Genomic DNA, 23865 nt, shown 5'->3' with positions numbered 1-23865 from the left:
CGTTTCGTGCAGATGTTGAAACTGATCGTCGCGTCCGATTCCCTCGCTCTCCAGCATGTCCTCTCTTCCCTCCCCTCCTCCCACTCCTCGACACATCCCGTCGTTGTTCATCAGTAGGATTCTCCAAACGCCAGCGACCTCGACTTCAACTCCTTCAACCTCAATCCAGAAGAATAAGACCACCAAGAAGTCTCGTCGTGGCACCATGGCTTGTTCGTCTCCTCCCTCTCTCCCTTTCTGAGACACTTTCCTCCCTTCTTCCCTCTCCCCCTCGCGGAAATCTTTCCTTTCACACTCCTCTGCAGATCCAAGAATTCATCGTACATCATCGAACGCTTCAGCGACGCACGGACGAGGAGGTTGAGAAATACGCCGTCGAAGTCGATCACAGATACGCCAACCTCCTTGAGATGATCGCCGATGGGGAGAAAGCTTCGAGGTCACAGAAAGCGAGGTTGAGAGCTTTGGGGGTTCGTATCTAGATTGCACGATCGTTTAGACTGGTTCAATCTCCTTTGCTTCGCTTCAATTCATCCCACTTCTCGCCTCGACTTTTCTTCCTCCTCTGTCGAGAACTGAGATGACAAGAGAGAACCTGATATAAGAGAGACTCGTAGAAAGTTGGCGAGGAAAACTGGACGCTCGAGCTGAATCTGTGGAACGAAAGCGAAGCGAAGGTTCGACGCGTCGTCGAATCGACCGCGGTTCGACTTCTTTTCTTCTCTCTGCTCCCTCGGTCCGCTTAGTTTCATGACTCGTTTCAGTCCACACCCCCTCCAAAGGTTCTCGCTGAACTTTTCCTTCTCATCCTCGAGTCTTTCCTTCCCATCCTCGAGAAGTGAGCAAGAACGAGACGATTGATCCACCGACGACGCGTCCTTCCTCTGCCTCTTCTTCACGCACACCGTTTCCCAAAGTCGAAAGAAAGGAAAGAAGAAAGGGTCGTCATAATCGTCGTCCCGAGTAGATATGTAAGTAAGCGGAAAGCAGAAAGAAAGAAGAAGAGAGAGAGAGAGAGAGAAAAGCAAAGCATCTCTAAGGGAAGAAGAGGGTATACGGTCGAGAGCAAGAGAAAGAAAACAAGATGGGGATGGATGGGGTTCGTGATGATGATGCTAAAAGATGGGTCGTCCCTACAATACGCTGGGATGGACAGATGATAACTACTACTCGTGATGATGATGAAAACACAGAAGAAAGGGATGAAGCAAGAGAGGTTGAGCTGAAACGAGGAGGCTGAGAGAGAGGGGAGGGAGGATGGGAACTAGTGAGGAGAGATGGAATGGAATACGACCCGGAGATAGGTAGCGGTAAAGTAGAGCAAGACTGGGACAGGGTGAAAGCAAGGGTTCAAAAAAGAAGCGAAAAGCGAAAAGAAACGAAAGCGAAAAAGGGAAGGACAGAAAGGAAGCCGACGAGACAACGAGAGATCCAGGAAGCAATGGGTCGAACTGTTTAGGCTGTCGCGTGTTTCACGGCCTGGAGAGAAGAAGAGTGACAGGAAGGAAACGGGTCAGCTCGAGCTCGAAGGGAACGAGACGCGTCGAATACTCACATCCTTGGTCCACCTCGCCACCTTCCTCGTCTCAGCGCTCATTCCCTTTCCTCGGCCCAACTTGAGAGCAGTCGTGATCCATTCCCGAAGGAGGAACTCCCTGATCTCTCCCCTAGGGAACGTCTCGCACAGATCTCCGAGGAGACCGAGACCTCCCCTCATGACGGCCTCGCTTCGATCCTCGTCCTCGATGGCGAGCTGGAGGAAGTTGATGATTCCAGGGACGTAGGGAAGAAGGACGCCTGGAGATGCAGAGAAGAAGGAAGAGGGTCGAGAATCAGCGAGAGTCGAAGAAGGAAGGAGAGGCGGGAGGTGAACAAAGGACGTACTCTGATCGGTCTCTCGAAGAGCGGAAACGACTCCGACGTAGGCCTCGATGATACCCTCCCGAAGCAGGGTAACGTATTCGACGAGCTCGAACGACGACTGCAGAAGGGAAGGAGAAGAGCGACGAGTCAGCTTCGACTCGAGGAAAGAAATCGCTCGAAGATTCAAAACTCACAGGATCGACCCTCATCTGCCCAGCCTGCTCCAAAACCTGCATCGTCGTCTCAACGTAAGGCCTGAACGCAGGACCGATGGCGAGAGCGATATCTCCGAAGCACGAGAGGATGGGAGGCTTGACGGATCGGTTGAGGAACTCGCTCTGGAGGTTTTTGAGCAGGGCGTTCATGAACTCGTCGCAGTACTGAACCGACTGAGGTCCGAGGGCTCGACAGATGTCTCCGATGAGACCCACGGCGATGGAGCAGAGCTGGGTCTCCTCCTGAGCCTGGAGAGCGGTGGCGAGGTAGGGCATGAAGGCGGAGATGTAAGGGTGGAAGTCTTGCTCGAGAGCTGAAGGAAACGAAGGGAGAGACGGAGAGAGGTCAGCATCGAGCGAGAAGGTGGCTTGAGAGGCTGAGAGAGATGAGACGAACCAGAAGTGATGGCTCCGATAGCAAGGAGAGCGTCCTCGAAGACGGTAGCCTGCTTTCCAGCGGTGTCGCACAACGAGAGGAGGACGGTCATGATTCGATCCGAAAGAGGTCGAATCTCCTTGCCGAGCTTTCGGACGACGGCCTGAGGAGAGAAGGAAAGAGGAGACTCGATGTCAGTCATCGAACAGAGACGAAGGAAAAAGGAGAGGAAGACGCGACTCACGGTGATGACGGAGCAGAGGTTTCCCTGCAGGTCGTTCCAATTGTTTCGGTCGTCGGATCCAACGAGCTGGTTCTGTTTTTCGAAATAGAGGAGATGAGAAGGTCAGCACGGCTCGAAAGAGGGTCGACAAGGGAAGGGAGAAAGGCGAACGAACCTGGACGGTCATGAGGGTCTCCATTCGAGAAAGGACCTCGAGGGTGACCTGAGAGACGGTGGAGAGGGTATCGGCAGCACTCTGGGTGACGAAGGTGGAGATGGCCTCGTAGGCGGAAGATCGAGCGTTGGCCTCGTTGCTGTGACTGCGATTCGAAAGGAGAACGAAAGAAACGAAGGTCAGGACGCGTCTCTTCTTCTTCCTCCAGCTCCTTCAACCCCTAGTCCACGTCTTCGAAGCAAATGGAAGATAAACTCACGCGTACTTCTCAGTCACTCGCATCAGAGCGGAGACGACGTGATCGTAGAAGGGGCTCAAAGGCGTCGTGGCAGGCAGAGGATCGTCTTCTCCTTGAACTCCAAGCTGCTCAGCGAGGTTCATCAAACTCCAACAGCAATTTCCCACGATTCTGGTCGAATCCTCGAGTCCGAACACCAAAGCCGTCACCAGGGGAGGGAGATGAACGTCGGTCTTGATCGAATCGATGAGGAAGTCCGAGATCCTTCCCAGCGTCCAAGCGGCGGTGTCCTTGACGTGGACGTTGGGATCCTGCATCATCTCGATCAACGTAGGAAGAGCCTGAGCGACGAGACCAGCGAGGACCTTGGGATCGGGTCCGTCGAGGATGGAACCGAACGCCATGACGGCAGCTTCTCGCTGATGCCATGATTCGGGCGAGCCGTGGCTTTTGATGTTGCCCTCGACGAAGGGGATGACGGCTGCGACGATGTCGTCTCCGACGGTCTGAGCGAGGAGGGAGAGAGCAGTTCCAGCGGCCATCGAAACGTTCCACTCGTCGTCTTCGGCATCTTCTTCCTGTTGGGTGAGGAGCTGGAGGAGGACGGGGAGGATCTGAGGAAGAGCGATTTTGGCGAAGTTGCTGCTCTCTCGTTCGGGAGCTTCCTCGAACTCGGCGGCCTGAGAAGGGAAGAGAAGGAAGAGGAGAGGTTAGTGAGATGCTCGAAGTCGCAGAAACGGAGGAAGGAAGGGGACAGAAAGCTCACCTCGGCGGCATCGATGGCGAGCTCGATCTCCTCGTCGCAAACGGTCGACCAGAACTCGACGGCCTGGAGAGCGACGGCCTCCTCAGAATTTCGCATTCCAAGGACGGTAAGCTGAGAAGAAGTGAATAAAGTGAGGTCAGGATACGACGGCGGGCAAGAGCAGAAGAAGGAAGGAAAGGAAGAGAGGGGAGGGAAGGAGACTCACGCCAAAGAGAGCCTGCTCCATGTAGAATCCCATCTTGTCGTAGTAGAGCTGCATGATCCGAACGAGACACTCGAAAGCTCCGACGACGACTGGTGTAGATGCGTTCTGGGTAGCCTCACAGACGACCTGCATGATGTAGTTCCGCTCTCCCTGTTCGTCCGAAGGATATCAAAGTCAGCTTCCGAGGTCTCGGTTTGAGCGAAGAAAAGAGAGATGGAAGCTCACTTCTCGCTCGAAGTTGTCCCTGACGAACTCAAGGGAGTTGTAGAGAGCGTTGATAGCAGCAAGCTGGACCTCAGGGCTGGGCTCCTCCTTCCTAGCTCCCTGTACGACGGTGGTGAGGATCTCATTCGACTGGGAGGCAAGGATCTCGGGTTTCTGTTTTGTTTGATTAGAATGGAGGTGATCAGCTTTGGTCTCAACTCTCGTCACTCATGTATTCCGCCCATCTGGCTCCAGCGATGCAGCACCGAGGCGAAGAGGCAGAAGAAGGAAGGAAGGAAGGAAGGAAGGGAAGGGGAATCGAAACTCACGACCGACTCGCAGATGAAACCCAAAGCCTGGAGAGTGTTGATCCTCAGTCCAGCGTTCTCGGCGTCTCCGACGAACTGAAGGAGGATCTTGATGAGCTCTGGCCACTCGTTGTTGGTGAGTTCGACGACGGCGATGGCTGAAACGACCTGAGCAGCGACGGAACCAGCTCGAACGACGGGGGACCCGAGGGTTCGAAGTGCTTGCTCCTTCACGCTGTTCCGGAGGGCGAGGTCGAGAGAGATCCAGCGATGCGAGATGATGGATTGACGAGATGTGTCCTGCAGACGAGAAGGTGAGGAGAAGAGAGCGAGGTCAGCTTCGGCGGAGGTGATACGAAAGGAAGGAAGGAGGAGGTCCTGGGGCGCTGGAAGCAGCGATGGGAGGAGGAGGTTCGACAGCTTTCGTGCGAAGTTGGGATGCGAAGGAGAGTGCAGTCTGCTCCGTACCGAGAGGGGAGACCCCGAGTGACTAAGATGGAAGCCGGCTCGTTCGATGAGCTCGAAGGAGGCTGGGAAGGAGAAGCAGAGATGGAACCAACGCTCCGACCTCAACACTCCTCCTTCCTTCCAATCATTCTTCTCCCTAGGCTCGGGTTAGGCTCCACCGAGAAGCTCAAGATCGAAGCATGAACCTCCAGAGCTCCTTGATCCCACCGCATATACCCTTTCCTATACGATCCGTGGAGGTGGAAGAGGGGAAGGAAGAGGAAGGAGAGAGAGACTTACCCTTGCGCTAAGCGCGTTCTTGATAGCCAGACCTGCAGCGTTCCTAACGTCCATACCAGCAGCCTCACTCGACAACTGCTCAATCAGAGTGTGAATGTATCCAGCCTACATAAGAGCGGGGGCAAAAAGAAGAAGGGAAGGAAGGGAGTGAGCTCTCTTGAGCGAAGGAAGGAAGGAGGTCTCGGGAGGTTAAAAACTGAGGGAAGCTCATGTTGTTTCTACTCACAAAGTTCTCGTTGGCAAAGGTTTCAAGCTGCTCGGTAGCGTGCTTCCTAGTAGTAGCATCTAAGAGAAGATACAGAGTGTTGAAAAGCCGAGAAGGGGCGTCAGTAAGGGAGCGAGATGGGGCGAGGAAGGGAGGGGAGGGAGGTGAGATCGAAGAGGAGAGAGAGCTAACCTGGCGAGAGAGTGTTGGACAAGAGAGTGGAAGCGTCCATAGTGAAACAAGAAAGAGAGAGAGAGGAAGAAGGTGGAGAAGTGATCGCTCTCGTAATAGAAAGCCGGGAAGAGAGAAGGGGGCGTGAGGGAGGCGAAGGGGGAGGGGTGGGAGAGGGTGGTGAGTTGGAGGGAAAAGAGAAGCGTGAAAGAAGAAAGAAGTCAAGCTGCCCTCGCGTGCTTGTTGACACTTGGGAAAATATGACACCAAGCTCATTTAAGTCTCATCTCATAGCTTTCAGAGCGAAAGAGTGTTCTGAGCAAAAATGTGCTGGAAAATCGACCCCTTTGGCCGATCAAGTCGAAGCCCAATGAAGCTCTCTCTTCCGACTCCAAACCACCACTCTCTCTCTCTCCCTTCCCTTCCCTTTTCCTTTCTTTCTATCAATCATGGCCGACAGAGTGAGCCCATTCTCTCCACCTCGTAGGCTTCTACACTCTCCACTAACACACGTTTCCTTCTTTGATCTCCAGGGAGGACGCAACCAACCCGGCGGAGGACGAGGACGAGGCGGAGGAGGAGGATCTCGAGGTGGTCGAGGAGGAGATCAATCTGGAGGAGGGGACAAGCCTAAAAGGGAGCAGATTCTCGACCTGTCCAAGTACGTCGATAAGAAGATTAGAGTCAAGTTCACTGGAGGCCGAGAAGGTGCGTTTCTTCGTTCTCAGTCCATCTCGTTTGAGCTTCACCTTCCTCCTTCCCTCCTTCTCCTTCCCTTCGAGCTGACCTCTCTCTCTCATCTCTCATCCACCTTTCGCCCTTTCTCTTTTTTTTTTTTCCCCTTTGTTGCACGACAGTCATCGGTATTCTGAAGGGATTCGATCAACTGCTGAACTTGGTGCTGGATGAGGTGGAGGAGGAGGTTCTTCGTGCGTTTCTCCCTTCCCTCGAGCTCAACCTCTCTCCCTCCTGCCCTTCCCTTCTTTCCCATCTCATACCGACCCCATCCACTGACTCCGACCCCTCCTTACCCCCACATCGCTCTTCGTACGACACAGTCCCAACACAGCACACCCGGTCCCTCGGTCTGGCCGTTCTTCGTGGTCCTACCATCGTTCTTCTCAGTCCGGTCGATGGATCAGAGGGTGAGCTTCTTCGTTTCCTTCTCTCCCCTCCCTTCGAAGCTCCCATCGCTCTTTCAGATTCGTATACTGACCACTTGCACTTGGTGTGTTGGTCATCGCAGAAATCGAGAACCCTTTCCTTGCGCCCGAAACATAAACGGCTCGTTCGAGCTAAGAAGAAGGAAGAGGAGGAGAAGGCATCGCTTGATCAAATGCTCCACTTGCATGTCATTCGCCTTTCTGCATCGTGGACTTCGCTATCAGGCTCCTGCTGGAGTAAGAGGAGAGGTTTGAGCTTGGGATCGAGAGTCGGAAGGGTAGGCGAGGCGTCCTGACGTTGCCCTCGTCTCGACTTCTTCTCTCACCATCCCTCTCGTCTCTCACAGTCCACTTCGAGCTCCAGAACTTCAGCTACATCCTCTTCGGGTAACGATTCCTCGTCGAATCTGTTCTTCGTCCATTCTCTCGCTTGAGCGCTCAGTCCACACCTTGGAAGATAAAGAGAGAGACGCGACGCGAGAGGCGCCTCCTCGCCCCGACTCTTCTTGTTTTGCTTGCAGGTTTCCTACGATTCAAGGCTGACTTCCCTCTCGCTTTGCTTGAGCTCGTTCTGCCCTCCTTTCAGCCAGTACGATCGCAAGGAAGGGCGAACGTCTTCACCATGGCAACCTGATTCCGACGAAGACGAGCTTTCCTCCGAAGTCGAAACTTCCCCCGAACCATCAGCTTCTCCCTCCTCCAATCAGACCTCGAAAACATGTTCGAAGTGACTGTAGAACGTCGACACTGTCTCAAGCATGATCCCAAGAGCAGGTTTGTCCCTCTGTCTCTGCTTTGAAGCCCTCGCGAAGCTGAGAACGTCGAAGCTTAGGGGTGGGGGTGAAGAGGCTCGAAAGCTTTGACTGTTGGGCTGATCTATCTTCGCATACTAGTTCGAGAAGTTTTCTTTCTTCTCCAATTGAAGAGCAGAGAACGAAGAAAGCTCAGCGAACGCGTTGTCGAAAGAAACGTAGGCTTGGGTCCCTCGCTCGTCCCACAGTTCCAAGCCAAGAGAGAGAAAGAAGAGCGCGAAAAGAAAAGGGAGACATGAGCGATATGTATGCGTTTCCGAGAAGACAAAGCAAAGTAGGGAGCCAAAGACCAAGTCGAGGAGGAAAGAAGAAGAGGAACGAACGCAGAAGGGCGAGCAAAAGGCGAAACCCAACTAGATACATAGACGTCAAACCGAGATCGTCAGAAACGAACGAGAAAGAAAAGAAAGAAAACTACCTAAGAACCAAAACGAAATCAAGCGATCAAGATAAACGAAGCGGAGACGAAATCGAAACAACGCGTCTCCCTCCCGCCGAGAGCTCCTCCCAACCTCCCTTCTCTCCTTACTGCTTAGCACCCAAAGCGTTCGCCAACCCCAACAACACTCCCACTCCACTCGCAACGACTCCCAACCCCCCAGCCAACCCCGTCCCTCTCAAGCTGTTCACAACGAACCCTCCCTCCCCTCCAGCCACCTGCGTCGCCAAAGCTCCCCAAACTCCCAACCTCAAGATATGGAAAACCAACGTCTTCCCTCCAGCGTTGTTCTTGCTTCCAACCAACAACGACAGCACCGCGGGAGCGAGAACGGTCAAAGCCGTCCACGCGACGACGGGGTGGACGAGTCGTTGGTTCGCGTCCCATCCTTTGAAGGAAGTCTGCCAGTCGACCACTCGGAGATCGACGTTGATCCAGGGGTGGTTGACGTTGTGGTTGGTGATGACGTGAGGGGGAGGAGCGAGGTTGTACTCTCCTGCGATGGGAGCTTTGGCGGAGGCTGGGTTGGTCGGGTAGGGGGGAGGGAAGGTGAGGGTGTAGGTTTTGAAGAGGAGGGTGGTGAGGAGGAGAGGGAGGAGTTCGAGGAGGAGGAGGAGAAGGAGGGTTTGGGAAGTGGGGGAGGAGAGGATCTGAGGTTGAGAAGGGAGAGGGAGAGAGAGTCAGCGAGTGGTTTGTTCGATGGTCTCTCGTCTAGCTCGTCGACTGCATCCTTCCAGAGGAACTCAGCAAGAAAGACCCAAACAGTACTCACTCGTCCACTAGGAGTCCAAACCTTCTTGTCCCAGAATCCCTGAGCCTTCTTGATCAACGCCTCCGCCTGATCCACAGCAACAACCACCCCGTTCTCGACCTCCTCCTCAACCTCCTCCACGACCTCCTTGGCCTTCTTCGCAACCCTCAACGACCCTCTCCTCCCCGAAGCCAACTGCTCCCCTACATGCTCCTCCGCAGCCTTAACCTTCTCGACCACGTCCTCCGCAACAGCAGCCGGTCTCGCAAAGATGGAGTTGGCGAGCTTCTTGACGGATCCCGGGATGGCGAGCGCAGGGAGGGAGTCGGTGACCTGCTTGATGGGAGATCGAGGGAGTTCTCGTCCTTTGGGAATCCCTCCTCCGTTGTTGTTGTTGTTGTTGTTGTAGGAAGAAGAGGAGGAGGGTTGAAGGTAGCTGTTGTTGTTTTCCTCGGGAGAGAGGGAGGAAGGGACGTGCTCGTCATCGTCGTCTCGGCTATTAGGGTTGGGAGATCCAGAGGAGGATCCGGGAGTGGAATCTCTGCGAGAAGAGACGTGTTTGGGTCAGCTCGGAGTTCGAAAGAGGGAAGGGGAAGAGGGAAGGCAGAGAGAGGACGGGAGGGGGCTGAGGTCCTCAAAGGAAGGAAGGGACGAGACGAACCGAACGGCGACGGAAGGACGACCTCGGTGACCCTTCTCGTAGAGTTTGGCGAATCGAGGATCAGATTTCCAGGTCTGGATGGGAACGAGGAGAGAAAAGAGAGTCGGGCGAAAGAATCAGGTCTGGTTGAAACAGCGTCTCTCTCGGTTCCTTCCCCTCGAGCTCGACAACGGGACCCCTCCGATGCGCAGAGAGGTCCAAATTGATCAAGAATCTTCCTTCCGTATCCATCCACCTCTCCGCGTCTCAAAATTCCAGCCAGAAAGCGGTTGAAACGGTGTGGATGGACGCGTTTCAAAGAAGGGGCAAAAGAAAACAACACGATTTTTTACTCACATCCTGGTTGTGAGAGAGCGCTGACTTGATGGCATCGATGATGTCGAGCTTGGAGACTGGGATGGGGTTGATTTCCATAGCGATGGCGATCTCTTGAAGCCTGGAAAGGAAGAGACAAAGCAGAGAGGAAGGGAGGGAGAGCCGTCGCGTCAGGTTGAGCTCGTTTTGACTCCGTATAGAAAGTCAGGACTTACTCTGCCTTCTTCTTTGGGAGAAGAGCTCCTTTGTATTCGAGGGTGAGTATCGGAGAGGCCATTTCGTCGAAGATGGATAGATGGATGGATGGAAGGAAGCGGTTGGAGGGAAGGGCGGAGCGTCGAGCTGAAGACGATTTCCATTACAATTTCCTTGTAATGCTTTTTTTCGGCTGCCGTTACAAAGAGGGAGGCAGTGTTGTGTGTCGACCTTGGACACCCTTCCCTTCTTCAAACCACCACCCCCACTCCCTCCCTTCGTCCCCCACTTCTCTCTACTTCTTCTTGATCTTCCAGATCGAGTCTACTCTCCTCTATGGGACTGTTTGATCGCAAGAAGAAGGTTCGCGAACCTGAACCTCTTCCAGGTCAACCTCCCATCTCAACCTCGAGGCCTCGTCAATCCCTCCAGAAACAGAACCCTCACCAACAGCAACAACAGCAGCAGCAGAGAGGTCAACAGATATCGGACCCGATTCTCTACGATCCGTCCTACCAGGCCCAACAAGGAGGAGGTCCTTTCGGGTCTCGTTCGAGAGGGAGCGTCATTCAGGAGGAGAGGGGAGGAGGAGGAGGTCAGCAGCAGTGGGATCCTCCTCAGAGATCAGCTCAGTTTGAGAACCAGAGGAACAGTGTAGCGAGTGATAGAGACTGGGTGAGTCCTTCAAAACTTCACTTTCATCATCTTTCTCGCTTTGAAAGATCGATTCGTGGGAGGGAGGGAAGGGAGAGAAGGTCGGGGAGAGTCATCTCCCCTCTCGCTTCCTCTCCGTCCCGTTCTACTAGATCGTCATCTTTTTACTCTCTACGACGCCTCGGGTGTATGCGCTATGCCGATCTCTACATCTCTCCGAGCGAGATCTGGAGCCTGAAGCTCGAGAGAAGGAGGCAAGATGATCATCTCCTTCGCCTCTCCTCCCCTCCCTCGTTGCCGCCTTTCCTTCCTCGCCGGCCTCCTCGGCTGGCTGCACTCTTTCTGGCTTCGAGGCTATCTTGATGAGCTAACTCGCCCTCTCTTTTTTCCTACCAGACCCTGATCTCTCCTCAAACTGGCTTCGCTCAAGCTAATCACACCTCTCAAACTTCGAGTCCAACCTCCCAACTCGTCCCCGGTTCCTCCCCTCCTCTTCCTCACGCTCAAAACTCCTCAAACTTCTACGACGTCCCTCCAGGATCCATCTTCCCATCTCATCAACTTCCTCCTTCCATCGTCCCACCACCTTCAGGAGCTCACGGTCGCTACGCGACGACGGGGAGCAACCAATCTCACAACGGAAGTCGAGAGGACCTTCCTTACCGGTCGGTGGTCGTCCCTCCTCAGCAACCTCAGCTCGTTCCAGCACCACCTCAGTCGACGAGACAGCAAGGAGGAGCACCAGGAAGTTACGATGGAAGTCACGACTCGTCTCACGGACTCTCTAGCGGAAGACCTGAGGTCACGACGCCAGGGAGCATGCGGGAGGGAAGTGCGAGGTTTCGAGCAGGAGGAGAGACGGGTTCCGTCCGAGGAGATCTCGATGCTAGGGACAGGCAGGGCAGTGGAGATTCGGTCACCCCCATGCGACCTCCAAGAGCTCAACCACCACCTCCTTCCTCGAATCCTATGGCTCAACAACCTTCGTCCAACAGTCATCATTCCATCGTCAACCTCCCTCCTTCATCGCCTCCTCCACCGCCTCCTCCTCCTCCTCCGATCGGTCAACACGCCAAGATCCCTTCCTTCTCCTCAGCGAACAACCTCCAGGCGATCTCATTACCACCGGTCGTCACTCAGATCTACGATTCTCCCTCCTACGCTGCTCCACCTCCTTCGTCGAGAGCTCAACAACAGCCTCCTCCTCCTCCTTCGACGGCCACGAACATCGACCCTTCGCGGTACTCGGTCGGCCCTCCTCCTCCTCCTCCACCACCACCACCCCTTCCGTCAGGTCAACAGCACCCTCACCATCGGTCCCAGGACTGGTCGGCAGGAGCTCAGCAGCAGCAGAACCAGCAGCAAGCTCGACTCTCTCAGCAACCTCCACCCACCTCAGTCGAGCCGTCGCCCTATTCCAACCTCAACAACAACCCTTCCACTCAACAACAACCCTACCCCTCCAACCCTACCTCTTACGAAAACAACAACCGCTACTCCCAGCAACCACCACGTCAACCCAACTCCGACTACGTCCACTACCAGCCCTCCCTGCCTCCCACGCCTCTCTCGTCTGCAGGGAACGGGAACGGGAACGGAAACGGGAACTGGAGACCTTCCATCGATCAGCAGTCGCAGCCGGTTACGGGAGGAAAGAAGGAGAAGGGAGAGAAGAAGAAATTTGGCTTCCTGCCTCAGTGGTCAGGTCGGAGCGAGGCCGACGGAGACGAGGAGGGCACGAAGAGTTCGAAGAAGACCTTGAAGAAGGAGATGAAGGAGAGGGATAGGGAGTATGCTTCTTCGGATGCTGGGCATGGGAACGGGAATGGGATGCTGCCGAAGGGCTGGAAGGAAGAGGATGTGGAGGAGACGATTTGTGAGTCGAGTCGACCTTTCGTTTCTTCCCTTCTCGTCAGCTCAAGAGAGGCTCGCTTTCCTCGATTTGCTTCGAAAGAACCCGATGCTAACCTACCTACGTTTTCTTATCTCCCCCATCTCGTTCCTTGGCTCCTCCAGCATCCCTCTCCCACCTCCCTCCTCACGCGTTCCAATCGTCCTCCGAACACCTCGCCTTCACCTCCCAAATAGACGACCTCACCCACCGGCTCCAGAACGATCCCACCAACGGAACCCTCGCCGAGAAGACTGCTCGTCAACTCAGGAAGGAGATCAAGAACTTGCCCAGCGAGATCGAGAAGGAAGGATCGGGAGCGGCGGGAAGCGTTGCTGAGCTTTGGTGGAAGTTGATGTGGACGGGAGACGCGAAGATCATGAGTACGTACTCGTGCTTGTTCTCTGCGCTTTCGAGGTAATTGGAGCTGATTATCGTGGCTTTCGTTCCCTGCAGGACTCTGCTCGAATCAAAAGTTCCTGTCGAACCTCGAGTCCTCGTTCAAGAAGCTTCCCGCCTCGAGTCAACAGAAGATCGATATCTACCACGTCTTTGGTGTCATCACCGAGACGTTCCGAGGCTCGAACGGATCGGAGGATCTCGAGAAGTACTTCTCCAAGGTCTACGAGAACGCCAACGAGTCGGGTTTGGTGAGTCGTGTCTCCTCTTCCTTCGTCTCGCTTTCTCTCTCTCTCGCCTACTGACTGGGACTTTTTCTCGTCTCTAGAACCGCTCAACACCCCCTCAGTATCTCCAAGCTCTCTCGGCCGGTCAAGATCGTCAACGAGGTCGTTCGGACGGACAAGGAGAGCGTCGCCATCGAGCATCGGGCTTCCCGTCGTCCGAGAACGTACCTACCGTCGGAGACGATCTCGAACGGATGGCTAGGGAGTGTGAAGGTGCTTGGAAGACGAAGGAGGATCTTCTTCAGCTCTTGAGGGACGCGAGGAACGATGAGGGAGTCATGAACGATCCGGAGATGAGGGCGAGGATTCGGGTTCGTGCCTCAACCCTTGTGCGATCTTCGACGAGACCATAGCTCACCCGTACTCTTCTTTTTTTCGTTCCTCTCAGGAATCCTACCAGGCCTGCTTCCACATCGAAACCGAGCTCGTCAACCATCGACCCTGGGCCGAATCTCAAGCGACCGAATCCCTCCTCTCCGCTCCTCCCAAGGACTCCTCGAATGCTCTTCCTTCCAACATCGCTGCTCCTCTCCAGCCTGGAGGAGGACCCAAGCTCGATCAGCAACCACCGGATAGTCCTGGATTGGGACTCTTCCAGACGGAGATCAAGGACACGAGAGCTCAGATCGTGCTCAGGAGGTTGATGGAGGTGACGGCGGAGGTCTCGGAAGCGTTGGAGGCTTTCCACGAGTGGGAGAGGGAGATGCAGGAGGACGAGGAGATGAGGATCATTTCGGAGAGGAGTAGGAAGGAGACGAGGCATGATCGCTCGGTGAGTTTTCGAGTTGGATTTCGACGCGTCGTTTTCGTTTCCGTTCTTCACTCTCGCTGACTTCCGTCTCGTCCATGCCTCACACCTTCCAGAAACCCATCCAAACAACCGACAATCTCCTCACCCTCCCCACCTCCCAAGCAGCCTCAGCTTCCCGCTCTCCATCACCCATCCGAACTCCCCTCTGGGACGAGAACGCTCAATCCAACAACTCCTCCTCCCCTCGCCTTCCACCTCTCCCCAACCTCCCCAACCCAATCCTCAACCTCTCCTCCAAATCTATCCCGATCCCTCTCCCACCTCACCCTCCCTCCTCTCACAACGGCGACGGCTTCACTCCTCGATCCGGCTCGCCAGAACTCCTTCCTCCTCCTCCTCGAGGTCCCAACGATCCCGCTCTCATTCGAAGCGCTAGTCCTGGATCGAGACCTTTGCCGGTGCCGGAGAAGACGAAGGGGAAAGGATTCATGGGGATGCTGGGGAGTGGTGTCGGTGGGGGTGGGAGAGGTGCGGGTGTGCCGGTCGTGAATGGCGATGGAGGAGGAGGAGCGACGAACGGTCTGGAAGGGATGAGTGAGAAGGCTAGAGGGAAGATGAGAGTCATTGATGCTTATGAGGCTGATGGTGAGTTCTTTTTCCTCGTCTTTCTTTCTTCGCGTTTCGAATCGTCCGTCTTCGTGTGCGACGCGTTCGACTCTCCCTCCGCTCCCCTTTTCCCTTCTTCAAGCCTCCACTGACTCTATTCTCCTCCTCCTCTCTCTCTCTCTCTCTCTCACAGACGCCTTCGACCCCGACGACATCTACAAAACCTCCGATCCCAACCCCAACAACCGTCCCTCCACGCCCACCTCTATCCACTCCTCCCTCTTCGACGACGAACTCGCCGACGACTGGGTCCCTCCCAAACCCATCACCTACGTCTACGACGCCGCTCTTGAACGTAAAGTCTTCCTCGAGGAGGAACGGAAACGGGAAGCGCTTCGAGCCCTCAAAGCTAAAGGAAGAGGGTCGTCTTACGTCGAAGCTCAGGACGTCCTTCCTTCGGAGCAGGGAGTTCGACCTGATTTGGGAGCGCCTGCGACGGCGACGATGGGGACGATGCCTTCTCTTGATGAGGCGAGTGCGACGACCGGAGGGAACGGGAACGGTGGAGCGGGTGGGAGGTTGGAGAGGGAGAAGGAGATGGGGAGGATGCTGAGCGGAGTGGGAGGGACGAACGGGAATGGGAACGGGAACGGACATCCTACGGAGAAGGAGCATAGCGGTGGTGGGGCAACGGGGTTGGGGAGGAAGATGAGCTTTTGGAAGAAGAGTGGGAACAGGGTCGCGAGCGATGGGTCGAAGGAGTAGATGCGTCGTCGTTCCGAGACCCTCCTTGTTCCTCTGTCCTCGTGCGTCTGTACTGTCTCCCGTTTTGGTTTATAACTCCTACATACCCTTGGTTTCGCTTTCCCTTTCCCTTCTTTACCTCTATCTGTTCGAAGTGCCTGCTTGTTCGTTCGTTCGTTCTTGCCCCGTCGCGTTTCGTCTTCTCGGTTTCCATCTTTTTCGCTTTGATTCTTTCTCGTGTTCTGCTGTTCGAGATACATTTTTCTACTGTTTCCATAACGATCTTCTTTTAGCGTTGGCTTGCTCTCTGTCTCTCTTTATGAACTTCTCCTTCTGTCGCGGTCTGAGCTGTCTTTGAAGGAGGAAGCGACGCGGCAAGAGTCGTCCCCACCAGCTCTCGCTCACACAACGAATCTGCCTCGTTCTCCCAGACCATGGACGCCCAAAATTCCTGCCGCATCCTCGAAGTGAACTTCTCCTCCTCGAACTCCAACCGAAAAACAGTCGCGTCGACGCACCTTCGGAGCTCGAAAAGTCAGTGAAACGGCGCGGGGGGAAGAAGGGAGAGGTTCGAGCGAACATAAATTAGGAAGGTGAACCATGACCCCGACCTGTTCAGCGAGATGGCTTTCGTTCGAGGGCCTGCCCTTCGCTGATCGTTCCTTCTCGCCATCTCTTTCGCAGATAGCGTCGACGGAATGAGGATTCTACAAGAGAGGGCCGACGAGGAGGAAGGAAGCTTCGACCTTCGAGCTCACTGCCCAACCTCCCGTTCTCTTGAAGCCGACTCACCTCTCCCTCTCCCTCCCTCTTGACCGGCTGAAATCAGTCGCGGTGTTTTCTGGGTTTCTCCCAGCATGTGAAGGAGGAGTTGAGCGCTGGACGACAGCGAGGGGCCTTCTTCTTCTTCTGGCTGTCAAACAAACGGAACAGGCAGGCTTGAATCAACAAACTCCTCATGTTCCGCCCTTCCCTTCTCTCCCTCCCTTCACCTGGGAAAGTCTCGGCCTTTCGAAAAACAAAATAGGAAGCTCGTCTCTTTTCACTCTCAACCACCACCATCCAACCCTTCTTCAAAGCTTCTCTTCTTCTCTCAGGATGTCGTCTCCTTCTTCGTCTTCTTCCCTTCAACCTTCAACCGGTCTGCCCCAGCCCCCTCCTTCGACTCCCCTCTTCTTCCCTCAACAAGGTCCCTCCTCGCCTTTCCCGTCAAGAAGGGAGCAGGATGGAGCAGAGTTCGATCTCGTGAGTACCAGAAGAAGATTTTCTCTCTCTCTGTATGTCGTGGCGGGAAAGGAGAAGGAGCGAGAGGGCGGGAGGGGAGAGCGAGAAGCTCGTCAGCTCGTTTGCTTCTTCCTTTTTTTCTTCCTTCTGCTCTTCTTCGTTCGGGAAGGAAGACGACAACTGGAGGAGGAGGAAGGTTTTCTCTTGCTTTCGAAGCGCATATACTCTCTCTTTCCCTCTCCTCTCCTCTCTCTCTCCCGCTCCATCTCGCCTTCACCTCGCTCTCCTTCTTTTTCCTCCCTTCTCCCCTTTCTTTCACCGACTCACATGCTTTCTTCTCTCCTCTTTCGATTCCTTTGAAACTTTTCACAGTTGCTCGATCGACTTCAACGAACCTGGGCCATGTCTCCTCCTCCTTCGACTCCCTCTCCCTCTTCAGCAGCAGCATCGCCTTCCTCCACCACCGCAACCGGGCCTTGTGCTTCTCAGCAGCAACGACCTCCTCTCGCTGCCATGGACGCTTTCCTCCAGAACCGATCCAGAGTCGTCAAGGTCCTGGGTTTGCCTGCTGGAGTCACTCAGGAGGAACTCGTAAAGTGGATCGTGAGGGAGAGGAGAGGAAGAGGCGAGAGCGCCGTCAAGGGCGTATGGGGAGAGAGGGGAGGAGGAGGGGAGGGAGGATGGTGGGTCCTGTTCGAGGAGCATGAGGATGTGAGTTTCTTCTCCTTTTGTCTTGGATCCTGGAGCTTATCTAGGGAAGAGAAGCAGAAACGGGAGAAGACAAGAGGCCAGACGCTGACTTCACTTGCTGTCGAATCGAATCGAATCGACCAGGCTCGCAACTCCCTTCGGCTCTCCAACTCCTACTTCATCGGAGAACACAACACCTTCCAGATCACCGTCTTGCCGGCTCAAGAACAAGATCTCGTTCCAAACAGAGGACTCGTCGACATGCCTTTCGTCACGTCCCCTCAAGCGCGTCTCCTCTCCTCTTCCTCTCTCATCTCCTCGCTTCGTTCACTGACGGATCTTGTTCCTTTTTTTTCCCCTTCATCTTCGCAGAGTTACCAAACCCCTCCTCACACCCCTTCGCACGTCTCTCACCCTCACACTCGAACTCCCTCCCTCACCTCGTCCATCGCGTCGTCGTCGTCCGTCTCGACCTCGTCGCCTCTCGCTTCAAGATCGCAGATCTTTGGTCTCTCGCCTATTTCGACTCAGCATCAGTATCAGCAGCAGTACCAACAGCAGCAGCAGCAGCAGCAGGATCAGCTCTCGTCGAGTGGGTACGCTGGGTTGATGGGGCTGGGTTTGGGATTGGGAGGAGCGGCAGGGTTGGAGGCGCTTAGCGGGTTGGGAATCGGCGGTGGTGGATTGGGGACTGTTGTGAGCAGTTTTTCGCTTTCTGCAATCTCTTAAAACCAGACTAGTAACTGATCCTTACGTCTCACGGGTTTTCAGAGCTTCCGACCTGGAGACTGGATCGTGAGTCGAGTTGTCCTTCTTCTTTCGGTCGACTTCGACGCGACGCGACGAGGATCTGACTCCGCTTCTTTTTTTTCGAGCAGTGCCCTTCCGATAACTGCTGTAAGTTCCCCGAGTCCAAAACCCTCAAGAGAGCATTGCCTCACGCTTATTGTCTCCTTTTCTTTCTCGCAGCCTTCCACAACTTTTCTCGAAACGACCGCTGCAACTCGTTTGTCCCTCTCCCTTTCCCTCTCTTCTTCGTCATTTCTCTTTCGCTGACTATTTTCTTCCGTGCAGCTGTGGAGCCTTTAAACCCACCTCCGGATCAACCGGATCTCACCCTCGACACCATCGAACTCCCTCCCTCTCGCCTCAACGATACTTCAACCCTCTCCCCTCCGCCTCCTCGCACGCAACTCCCACGGCTCCGCCTCCTCTCGCTCGATACTACACCTCCGGACCTCCCGCTCCTCCCTCTCACATCCAGCAGCAACGAAGCCTCACCACCAGTGCTTCGAACCCTGACTTCTTCGGAGCGGGAGCAGGTAGAGGGTTGAACTTCCCATCTCGAGGAGGGCTCGGAGGAGAAGGTGGAGGGTTGGGATTGAGCGGGTTGGGAAGCGCTGATGTTGCTGAGAGAGATGGAACAACTGGTGGAGGGGATTCGGGAGGGAACGGAAGGACGAGGAGTGTCAGCTACGCTGGAAGAGGAGCGGGGAGAGGAGCGGGAGGAGGGAGAGGAGGAGGTTCCGCGGGAATGGCTCCTGTGAGTCTTCAAGTCCTCTTCTCGTCCCTTTTTCGAGCTGACTCGGGTCTTACTTCACAGATCCTCAACACCGGGAACGTTGGTGTGATGGTAGTGCAAGCCGGTGATTGGGCGTGCGGAGATTGGTGCGTATTTGTTTCGTCGTCGTCGCGTCTCGTTGGTCGTCGTTTCGTCTTCTCTTCGTTTCTTCGCTTTCGGATCTCGAGAAAACTGACCAACGCCCTCTTCATCTTCCTCCCGCAGTGGCTTCGTGAACTGGAGACGACGAACTGTGTGCCTCCGATGCTACCCTTACGCTGAAGGTTCGTTTCATCTCCTCTCCTCTTCGACGCGTCGAATTCGTCTCCTCTTCGATCGCTGATTTCGCCCTCTTCACTCGATCTTTCTTCACAGGCAACGAAGGAACCGGGATTGGTCTCGCTCAATCTGCTGCCATGGCCGCTCAACTCGCTTCCCTACCCAACTTCAACGCCAACTCCGACGGCGTCAACGTCAACGTCTCTCCCACTCGAACTCAGAACAACCAGCAGACCTTCCCTCCTCCCGCCGCCGCTTCCGCTCCTTCTTCGACCAACACCGTTCGACCTCAGCAACAACCCACCCAGTCCACCTCGTCCAACTCGTCCTCGTCCAACGAAACTCACGGCAGTCCCGTCGTCGGATCAGGAAGACCGACCTTCATCTCCTCGGGTCCTTACCAACCTTCCGGTCAGCAGCAACAAGTCGACGAGGAGAGGAACGACGCATCAGTCGGAACCGGAGTCGGAGGAGCAGTCCAAAGGGACGTCTTCGGTCACGTCGTCTCGATCCAGAACGGAAACGGAAACAACAACAACGGGAGGCAGAGGAACGCGTCCTTGACCTCGGGAGGAGGATGGTGATTCGGCGTTCGACACACAACTCGGAAACACAACGACCACATGCAGCATTTCTTTTCTTCTTCTCACGTTTCGTTTTCAGTTTCTCTGGTAGGAAGTTCCCTCTCTTGGGTTCACTCTTTTGTTACACGTCCTTCGTCTCTTTCTTCTCGCTTCCCTCACCTCTACTGTACACTACCTTACCGACCCCCATCTCCCCCGTTCTTACTCCCCGTCACTCTTACTCTCTTGCATAACCCCTCTTCTCTCTCTCTCTCCCTCCCATCCCCTACTTTTCTCTCTGCTCTCTCGTCTCTCGCATCCTCTTTGCATCGTATCTACTTCACGCTCACTCGCTCGCTGGCTCTTTAGCACATGCCCCTCTTTCTTTGTTTCTTTAGTTCGTTTCGGTTTCGGTTTTTCTCGTGTGCTCGGTTTGGATGGAGGATGGGTGGAAGGGAGGAAGGGGGAGGTCGGAACGACGACCTACAACTTTGGTTTTTTCAACGACTTGATTTTCGGTCGGTTGCTCTTGCTTTTTGGCTTTCGGTTTTCTGTATATAGTTTAGGTTGGAAGACTTGGCTTTGGTTGGGTGGGTGGAAGAGGAGGATGGGTGGGATGTACATGATCGCTTTTGTGCTTTTGGAAGAGAAGGAGAGGGAGGGAGGGAAGAGGAAGAGGGACGACGCGTCGACGGATTTTCGTCTTCGTCCCGCTGTTTCGACGAAGTTGACGAATCGAGGATATGGATTGCGAGGACCCTGACAGGCGAACCTTTCTCTCGCCGAGGTGAGCTCTCGTAGAGAAAGTCTCGAAGCCCCATCTCTTTCTGCCTCCCAGCCTTCGACGCGACGGTCCTTCGTCAACAACGCGTTGCTGCAAAAGATCGAATAAAAGAAACCCAAACGAATCCTACTAAGGTCAAAGGGCGACATAAAACTAAGCACTGCCTCCCGTTCCAGCCTCCCCAGCAGCACTTCCAGGGATATCCACCTCCATCTTCTCCTCCTCCTTCGCCGCGACGGTCTTGCTCGGATCGGGCGTAGGACTCAAACTCCTCCTCTCCCTCTCCGCCTCTGCTTTCTCCTCCTCCTTCTCAACCTCAGCTTCCTTTCCCACAACAGGCTCAGCACCTGCTTCTTCAACCTCAGCCTCAACACCAACCATCTGGTCTCCCTTCGCTGCCTCTCCCTCCTCCTCCGCCTCAGCCCTCGCCCTAGCAGCCTCCACCTCCTCCCTCGTCACCCTCTTCTCCCCTTCCCTCGCTGGAGAGATAACCACCCTCGGTTCCGGAGCGGTAGGCAGGTCATCGAACGAGACCTTCTGACGAACGCGTCGCTCGATGGGAGGGCTTCCTCCTTCGTCTTCGAGTCCGCCGCTTGAGGGAAGAGGGAGGTCGATGGTTGAGTTGCCTGAAGGAGAGGTGGGAGGGAAGAGGGTTGTTGTTGAAGAGAGAGCGACTGGACGAGGGGAGATGAGGTGAGGTTGAGGAGTTGGGGAGAGGGCGATGTTGGTGGATGAAGAAGAAGAGGCGATGGGAGGAAGAGTGGAAGTTGAGATGGGCCCCATATCGAGTTCGTCCACTGTGATTTCGGACGTGGAGAGAACGGAGGGAGTTGTTGGAGAGGAGGAAGAGGTGGTCGTGGGAGGGAGCGACGTGGGGAAGAGATCCATCGTTGGGACGGACGCGTTGGACGACGAAGGGAAGGGTGAGGAGGAGAATCCAGTGGATGAAGAAGAAGATGGGTCGGGAGAGTTGAGCAAGAGAGGGCTCATGAGGATGGCTTTGGTCTCGATCTCTCCTCCTGTTCCAAGCGAGCCCGACGCGTCTGGTTCGTCTTGTGCGAGGAAAGGGATGGGGCTGAAGATGGGAGTGTTGGCGTAGCGGGGAGTTCCTCCGTCTGACGAAGAGGAAGAAGAGGAGTCTCCGTCTCGATGGGTGGTGGAGCCGGGGAGGAAACCGTTGGTGTCCGAGGCATGAACGGGAGGCGACCAGGAGGAGGTGACGAGGAGGGTTCGTTCGATGGCTCGAAGGTACTTCCCTGAGGCGGAATGGAGGGAGTCTGGGGAGACGAGGAGTTCGCAGAGTCGTTGGATGGTGAAGGGTGGTCTGCTGTGAGAGAAAAGAGGGAAGACTGATCAGCGTTTGAGAGCTCAAAGACGACGAGAGGAAGGGGAGACGTCGAAGCTCACTTTTGGAACTCGTCCAGCAGCTCTCTCAGCCTCCTCTCCATGAAGAAAGCTTCGCTCTCGTTCATCCAGTTGGGCAACGTCCTCCCTCCAATCACATCGGCAGGTCCCAACCCGTTCCCAATCTCCTTCTCGACCTCCTTCATCTCCTCCCTCTCCTTCTCCTCGCTGCTTAACTCCACCTTCCCTTCCTCCTCCTTCTTGACCAGCCCAACGGCACCTTCAACAGCAGGAGCACTCATTACGGCATCCAGAAGTCCATCGACCTCCTCTTCCTTCTTCGCAGGAGGAGGAGGAGCTGTAACGAGTCCGTTGGTAGCAGCAGCGAAACGCTCAATGTCCTCGGGGAGAGCTGGCGAACGGTCGAAGAGGGAGGGTTCGAGACCCATTGGAGGATCTTGGTTGTCGTGACCTGTGAGAGCAGCAAACAGGGTTGGTGGTGGACGAGCGAGGAAGTGGAGGATGTTGGAATGGAGTTTGTGCTTGAGGATGTCTCGCAGAGTGGACCATTCGGATCTGAGGAGGAAAGGAGAGATGAGCTCGTTGTTGAAGCGAAAGAAGATGGGTTGAACGAGAAACTCACTCGACGACGTTGGTGAATGAGATCTGCTCGATCAAGGTGTTGTATCCTGGCAAAAGAAAGGGCGAGACGGTGGTCAGCGTCTCGAAAGAACGGAAGGAGGGGGAGGGGGAGGAGGAGGAAGGAAGGTGGTGGGTCGAGCTGAACGAAGCCAGGACGTCCTTCCGAGAAGCTTCAACAATCTCTCCGAGCACAGAGCTGATGCTGAGCACCTAAAAAACAACCAGAATACCTGGATGCCTCTCCGAAGAAGCGGTGGAAGCTCGAGCAGGAAGAATGTGTTGAGCTCGTCGCTATCGAGCTCACCTTCCTGTCCTCTTTCTCCCATCCTCCGCAACGCCCATCCAGCTCCTGCTCTTCGGCTCTACACCATCAGCGTATGCACAAGCTCCTCTTCTTCCCCGAATGGCTACAAGCGCCTTTGCCTCCTGCTTCAAGACGAGAAGAGAAGAGCGATCCCTCCTTCCTCTCCTCTTCCCTTCCTCAACTCGACTGGATTGCTCCGCGAAAGAGCTGAGAACTAACCTTCTTCCCATTGAAAGTCCGGGGAGATTCCATGCTGAGATTCTGATGCTGTAGCCATGGTGAGGGGAGGAAGGAGAAGAAAGGCGTGGCTTTTCGGTTGGTCGTTGGGAGGGAGGAGAGGAGGGAGCTTCAATCAACAGGTGAGCTCGCGAGAAGGTGCGTCCGAGATCGTTCAGATAGTTTTTTTCTTGGCATCGAGTTAGTTTTACAGCTGAAATTGGGGCTGTTCGAGGAGAAGACAAAATCAACGTTAAGGACGACGTTCGGTTGGGGAGCTCGAGGCCGCGAGGGCTGAACGCGTCGCTGGTCCTTTCCCTTCCGTCTGCGTCTTCGTTTCGAAGTCCGAGAGCTCCAGTTGAGCCCTTCGAAGTAAAAAGCACCTAGGTCAGAGCCTCTCCGCCCTCCAGAACTGTTTGGGTCTTCTCTTAAAGACACCCAGAGAGGAGAGGACGCGTCGGCGGACGTCGCCTTGGAAACCAAGCAGCTTTTCATCCTCTTTCCGCCCTTCTTTTTTCCAGGCACTCTTGAAAGGACTGTAAGAGACCCTCTTCATTAAAATCGATGAAAAACATACCTTTCCTCTGACGGTCCTTTCTTAAATTCGTCACGAAAGGGGAGGCGATGACGTCTGCTCGTCGTCCCTCAACCTCTTCCTCCTTCCCCTCCCTTCTTTTCCTTCCTCTTTCTCCTCTCGCCCGCTCTGTGTTTCCTGTAGTTTCCTCCCTCTCCGTTCGCCCCTAAAAAGATGGACCTCGCTCAAGACCCAGGAGGAGCAGCTGGAGGCTCTTCTTACTTCCCACCTCAACCTTCGACGACGACCTTGACCTCCTCCTACGACCAACCTCTCCTCCCTTCTTCAGCCCCAGCACCAGCAGGATCGCCTCCCTCTTC

At 55.0% G+C, this 23865-nt stretch overlaps 7 protein-coding genes across 7 annotated transcripts; 4 read left to right on the top strand and 3 right to left on the bottom strand.

Annotated features, from left to right (window-relative positions):
* Nucleotides 1-55: 55 nt before the first annotated feature.
* Nucleotides 56-364, top strand: BDY24DRAFT_416450 (uncharacterized protein; the record flags this gene model as incomplete). Its single annotated transcript, XM_076643582.1, has 2 exons — nt 56-212; nt 306-364. 2 exons carry the CDS (start codon nt 56-58, stop codon nt 362-364), a joined length of 216 nt encoding a protein of 71 aa, XP_076495439.1.
* A 664-nt stretch (nt 365-1028) lies between these two features.
* KAP95 (karyopherin beta) lies at nt 1029-5880 on the bottom strand. Its single transcript, XM_076641107.1, has 15 exons — nt 5718-5880; nt 5547-5605; nt 5321-5425; nt 4595-4873; nt 4287-4439; nt 4062-4211; nt 3857-3967; nt 3112-3770; nt 2853-2997; nt 2699-2770; nt 2476-2617; nt 2058-2392; nt 1885-1981; nt 1556-1797; nt 1029-1479 (listed from the first exon to the last, which is right to left on the bottom strand). The coding sequence occupies exons 1-15, from the start codon at nt 5755-5757 to the stop codon at nt 1456-1458; spliced, it is 2613 nt and encodes an 870-aa protein (XP_076495438.1). The 5' UTR covers nt 5758-5880; the 3' UTR covers nt 1029-1455.
* A 146-nt stretch (nt 5881-6026) lies between these two features.
* Nucleotides 6027-7051, top strand: LSM7 (Sm-like protein LSM7). The gene is made up of 5 exons (XM_076641106.1): nt 6027-6157; nt 6230-6404; nt 6554-6625; nt 6755-6841; nt 6943-7051. Exons 1-5 carry the CDS (start codon nt 6146-6148, stop codon nt 6975-6977), a joined length of 381 nt encoding a protein of 126 aa, XP_076495437.1. The 5' UTR covers nt 6027-6145; the 3' UTR covers nt 6978-7051.
* Nucleotides 7052-7800: 749 nt separating this feature from the next.
* BDY24DRAFT_393832 (uncharacterized protein) lies at nt 7801-10237 on the bottom strand. The gene is made up of 5 exons (XM_076641105.1): nt 10053-10237; nt 9859-9958; nt 9523-9596; nt 8883-9402; nt 7801-8760 (listed from the first exon to the last, which is right to left on the bottom strand). The coding sequence occupies exons 1-5, from the start codon at nt 10112-10114 to the stop codon at nt 8197-8199; spliced, it is 1320 nt and encodes a 439-aa protein (XP_076495436.1). The 5' UTR covers nt 10115-10237; the 3' UTR covers nt 7801-8196.
* Nucleotides 10238-10284: 47 nt separating this feature from the next.
* BDY24DRAFT_393829 (uncharacterized protein) lies at nt 10285-15700 on the top strand. Its single transcript, XM_076641104.1, has 8 exons — nt 10285-10707; nt 11083-12562; nt 12703-12960; nt 13034-13227; nt 13305-13574; nt 13652-14035; nt 14128-14659; nt 14814-15700. Exons 1-8 carry the CDS (start codon nt 10369-10371, stop codon nt 15383-15385), a joined length of 4029 nt encoding a protein of 1342 aa, XP_076495435.1. The 5' UTR covers nt 10285-10368; the 3' UTR covers nt 15386-15700.
* Nucleotides 15701-18776: 3076 nt separating this feature from the next.
* NRP1 (Nrp1p) lies at nt 18777-19964 on the top strand. The gene is made up of 4 exons (XM_076641103.1): nt 18777-18821; nt 18882-18946; nt 19065-19123; nt 19215-19964. Exons 1-4 carry the CDS (start codon nt 18813-18815, stop codon nt 19700-19702), a joined length of 621 nt encoding a protein of 206 aa, XP_076495434.1. The 5' UTR covers nt 18777-18812; the 3' UTR covers nt 19703-19964.
* Nucleotides 19965-20548: 584 nt separating this feature from the next.
* Nucleotides 20549-23080, bottom strand: BDY24DRAFT_393819 (uncharacterized protein). The gene is made up of 4 exons (XM_076641102.1): nt 22975-23080; nt 22453-22498; nt 21873-22385; nt 20549-21792 (listed from the first exon to the last, which is right to left on the bottom strand). The coding sequence occupies exons 1-4, from the start codon at nt 23030-23032 to the stop codon at nt 20619-20621; spliced, it is 1791 nt and encodes a 596-aa protein (XP_076495433.1). The 5' UTR covers nt 23033-23080; the 3' UTR covers nt 20549-20618.
* Nucleotides 23081-23865: the final 785 nt, after the last annotated feature.

The sequence above is a fragment of the Mrakia frigida genome (assembly GCF_051309035.1).
Source record: "Mrakia frigida strain ATCC 22029 unplaced genomic scaffold BDY24scaffold_21, whole genome shotgun sequence".
Classification (NCBI taxonomy): domain Eukaryota; kingdom Fungi; phylum Basidiomycota; class Tremellomycetes; order Cystofilobasidiales; family Mrakiaceae; genus Mrakia; species Mrakia frigida.
The sequence above is the reverse complement of the archived record's forward strand: the minus strand, read 5'-3'. Positions and strand labels throughout refer to the sequence as shown.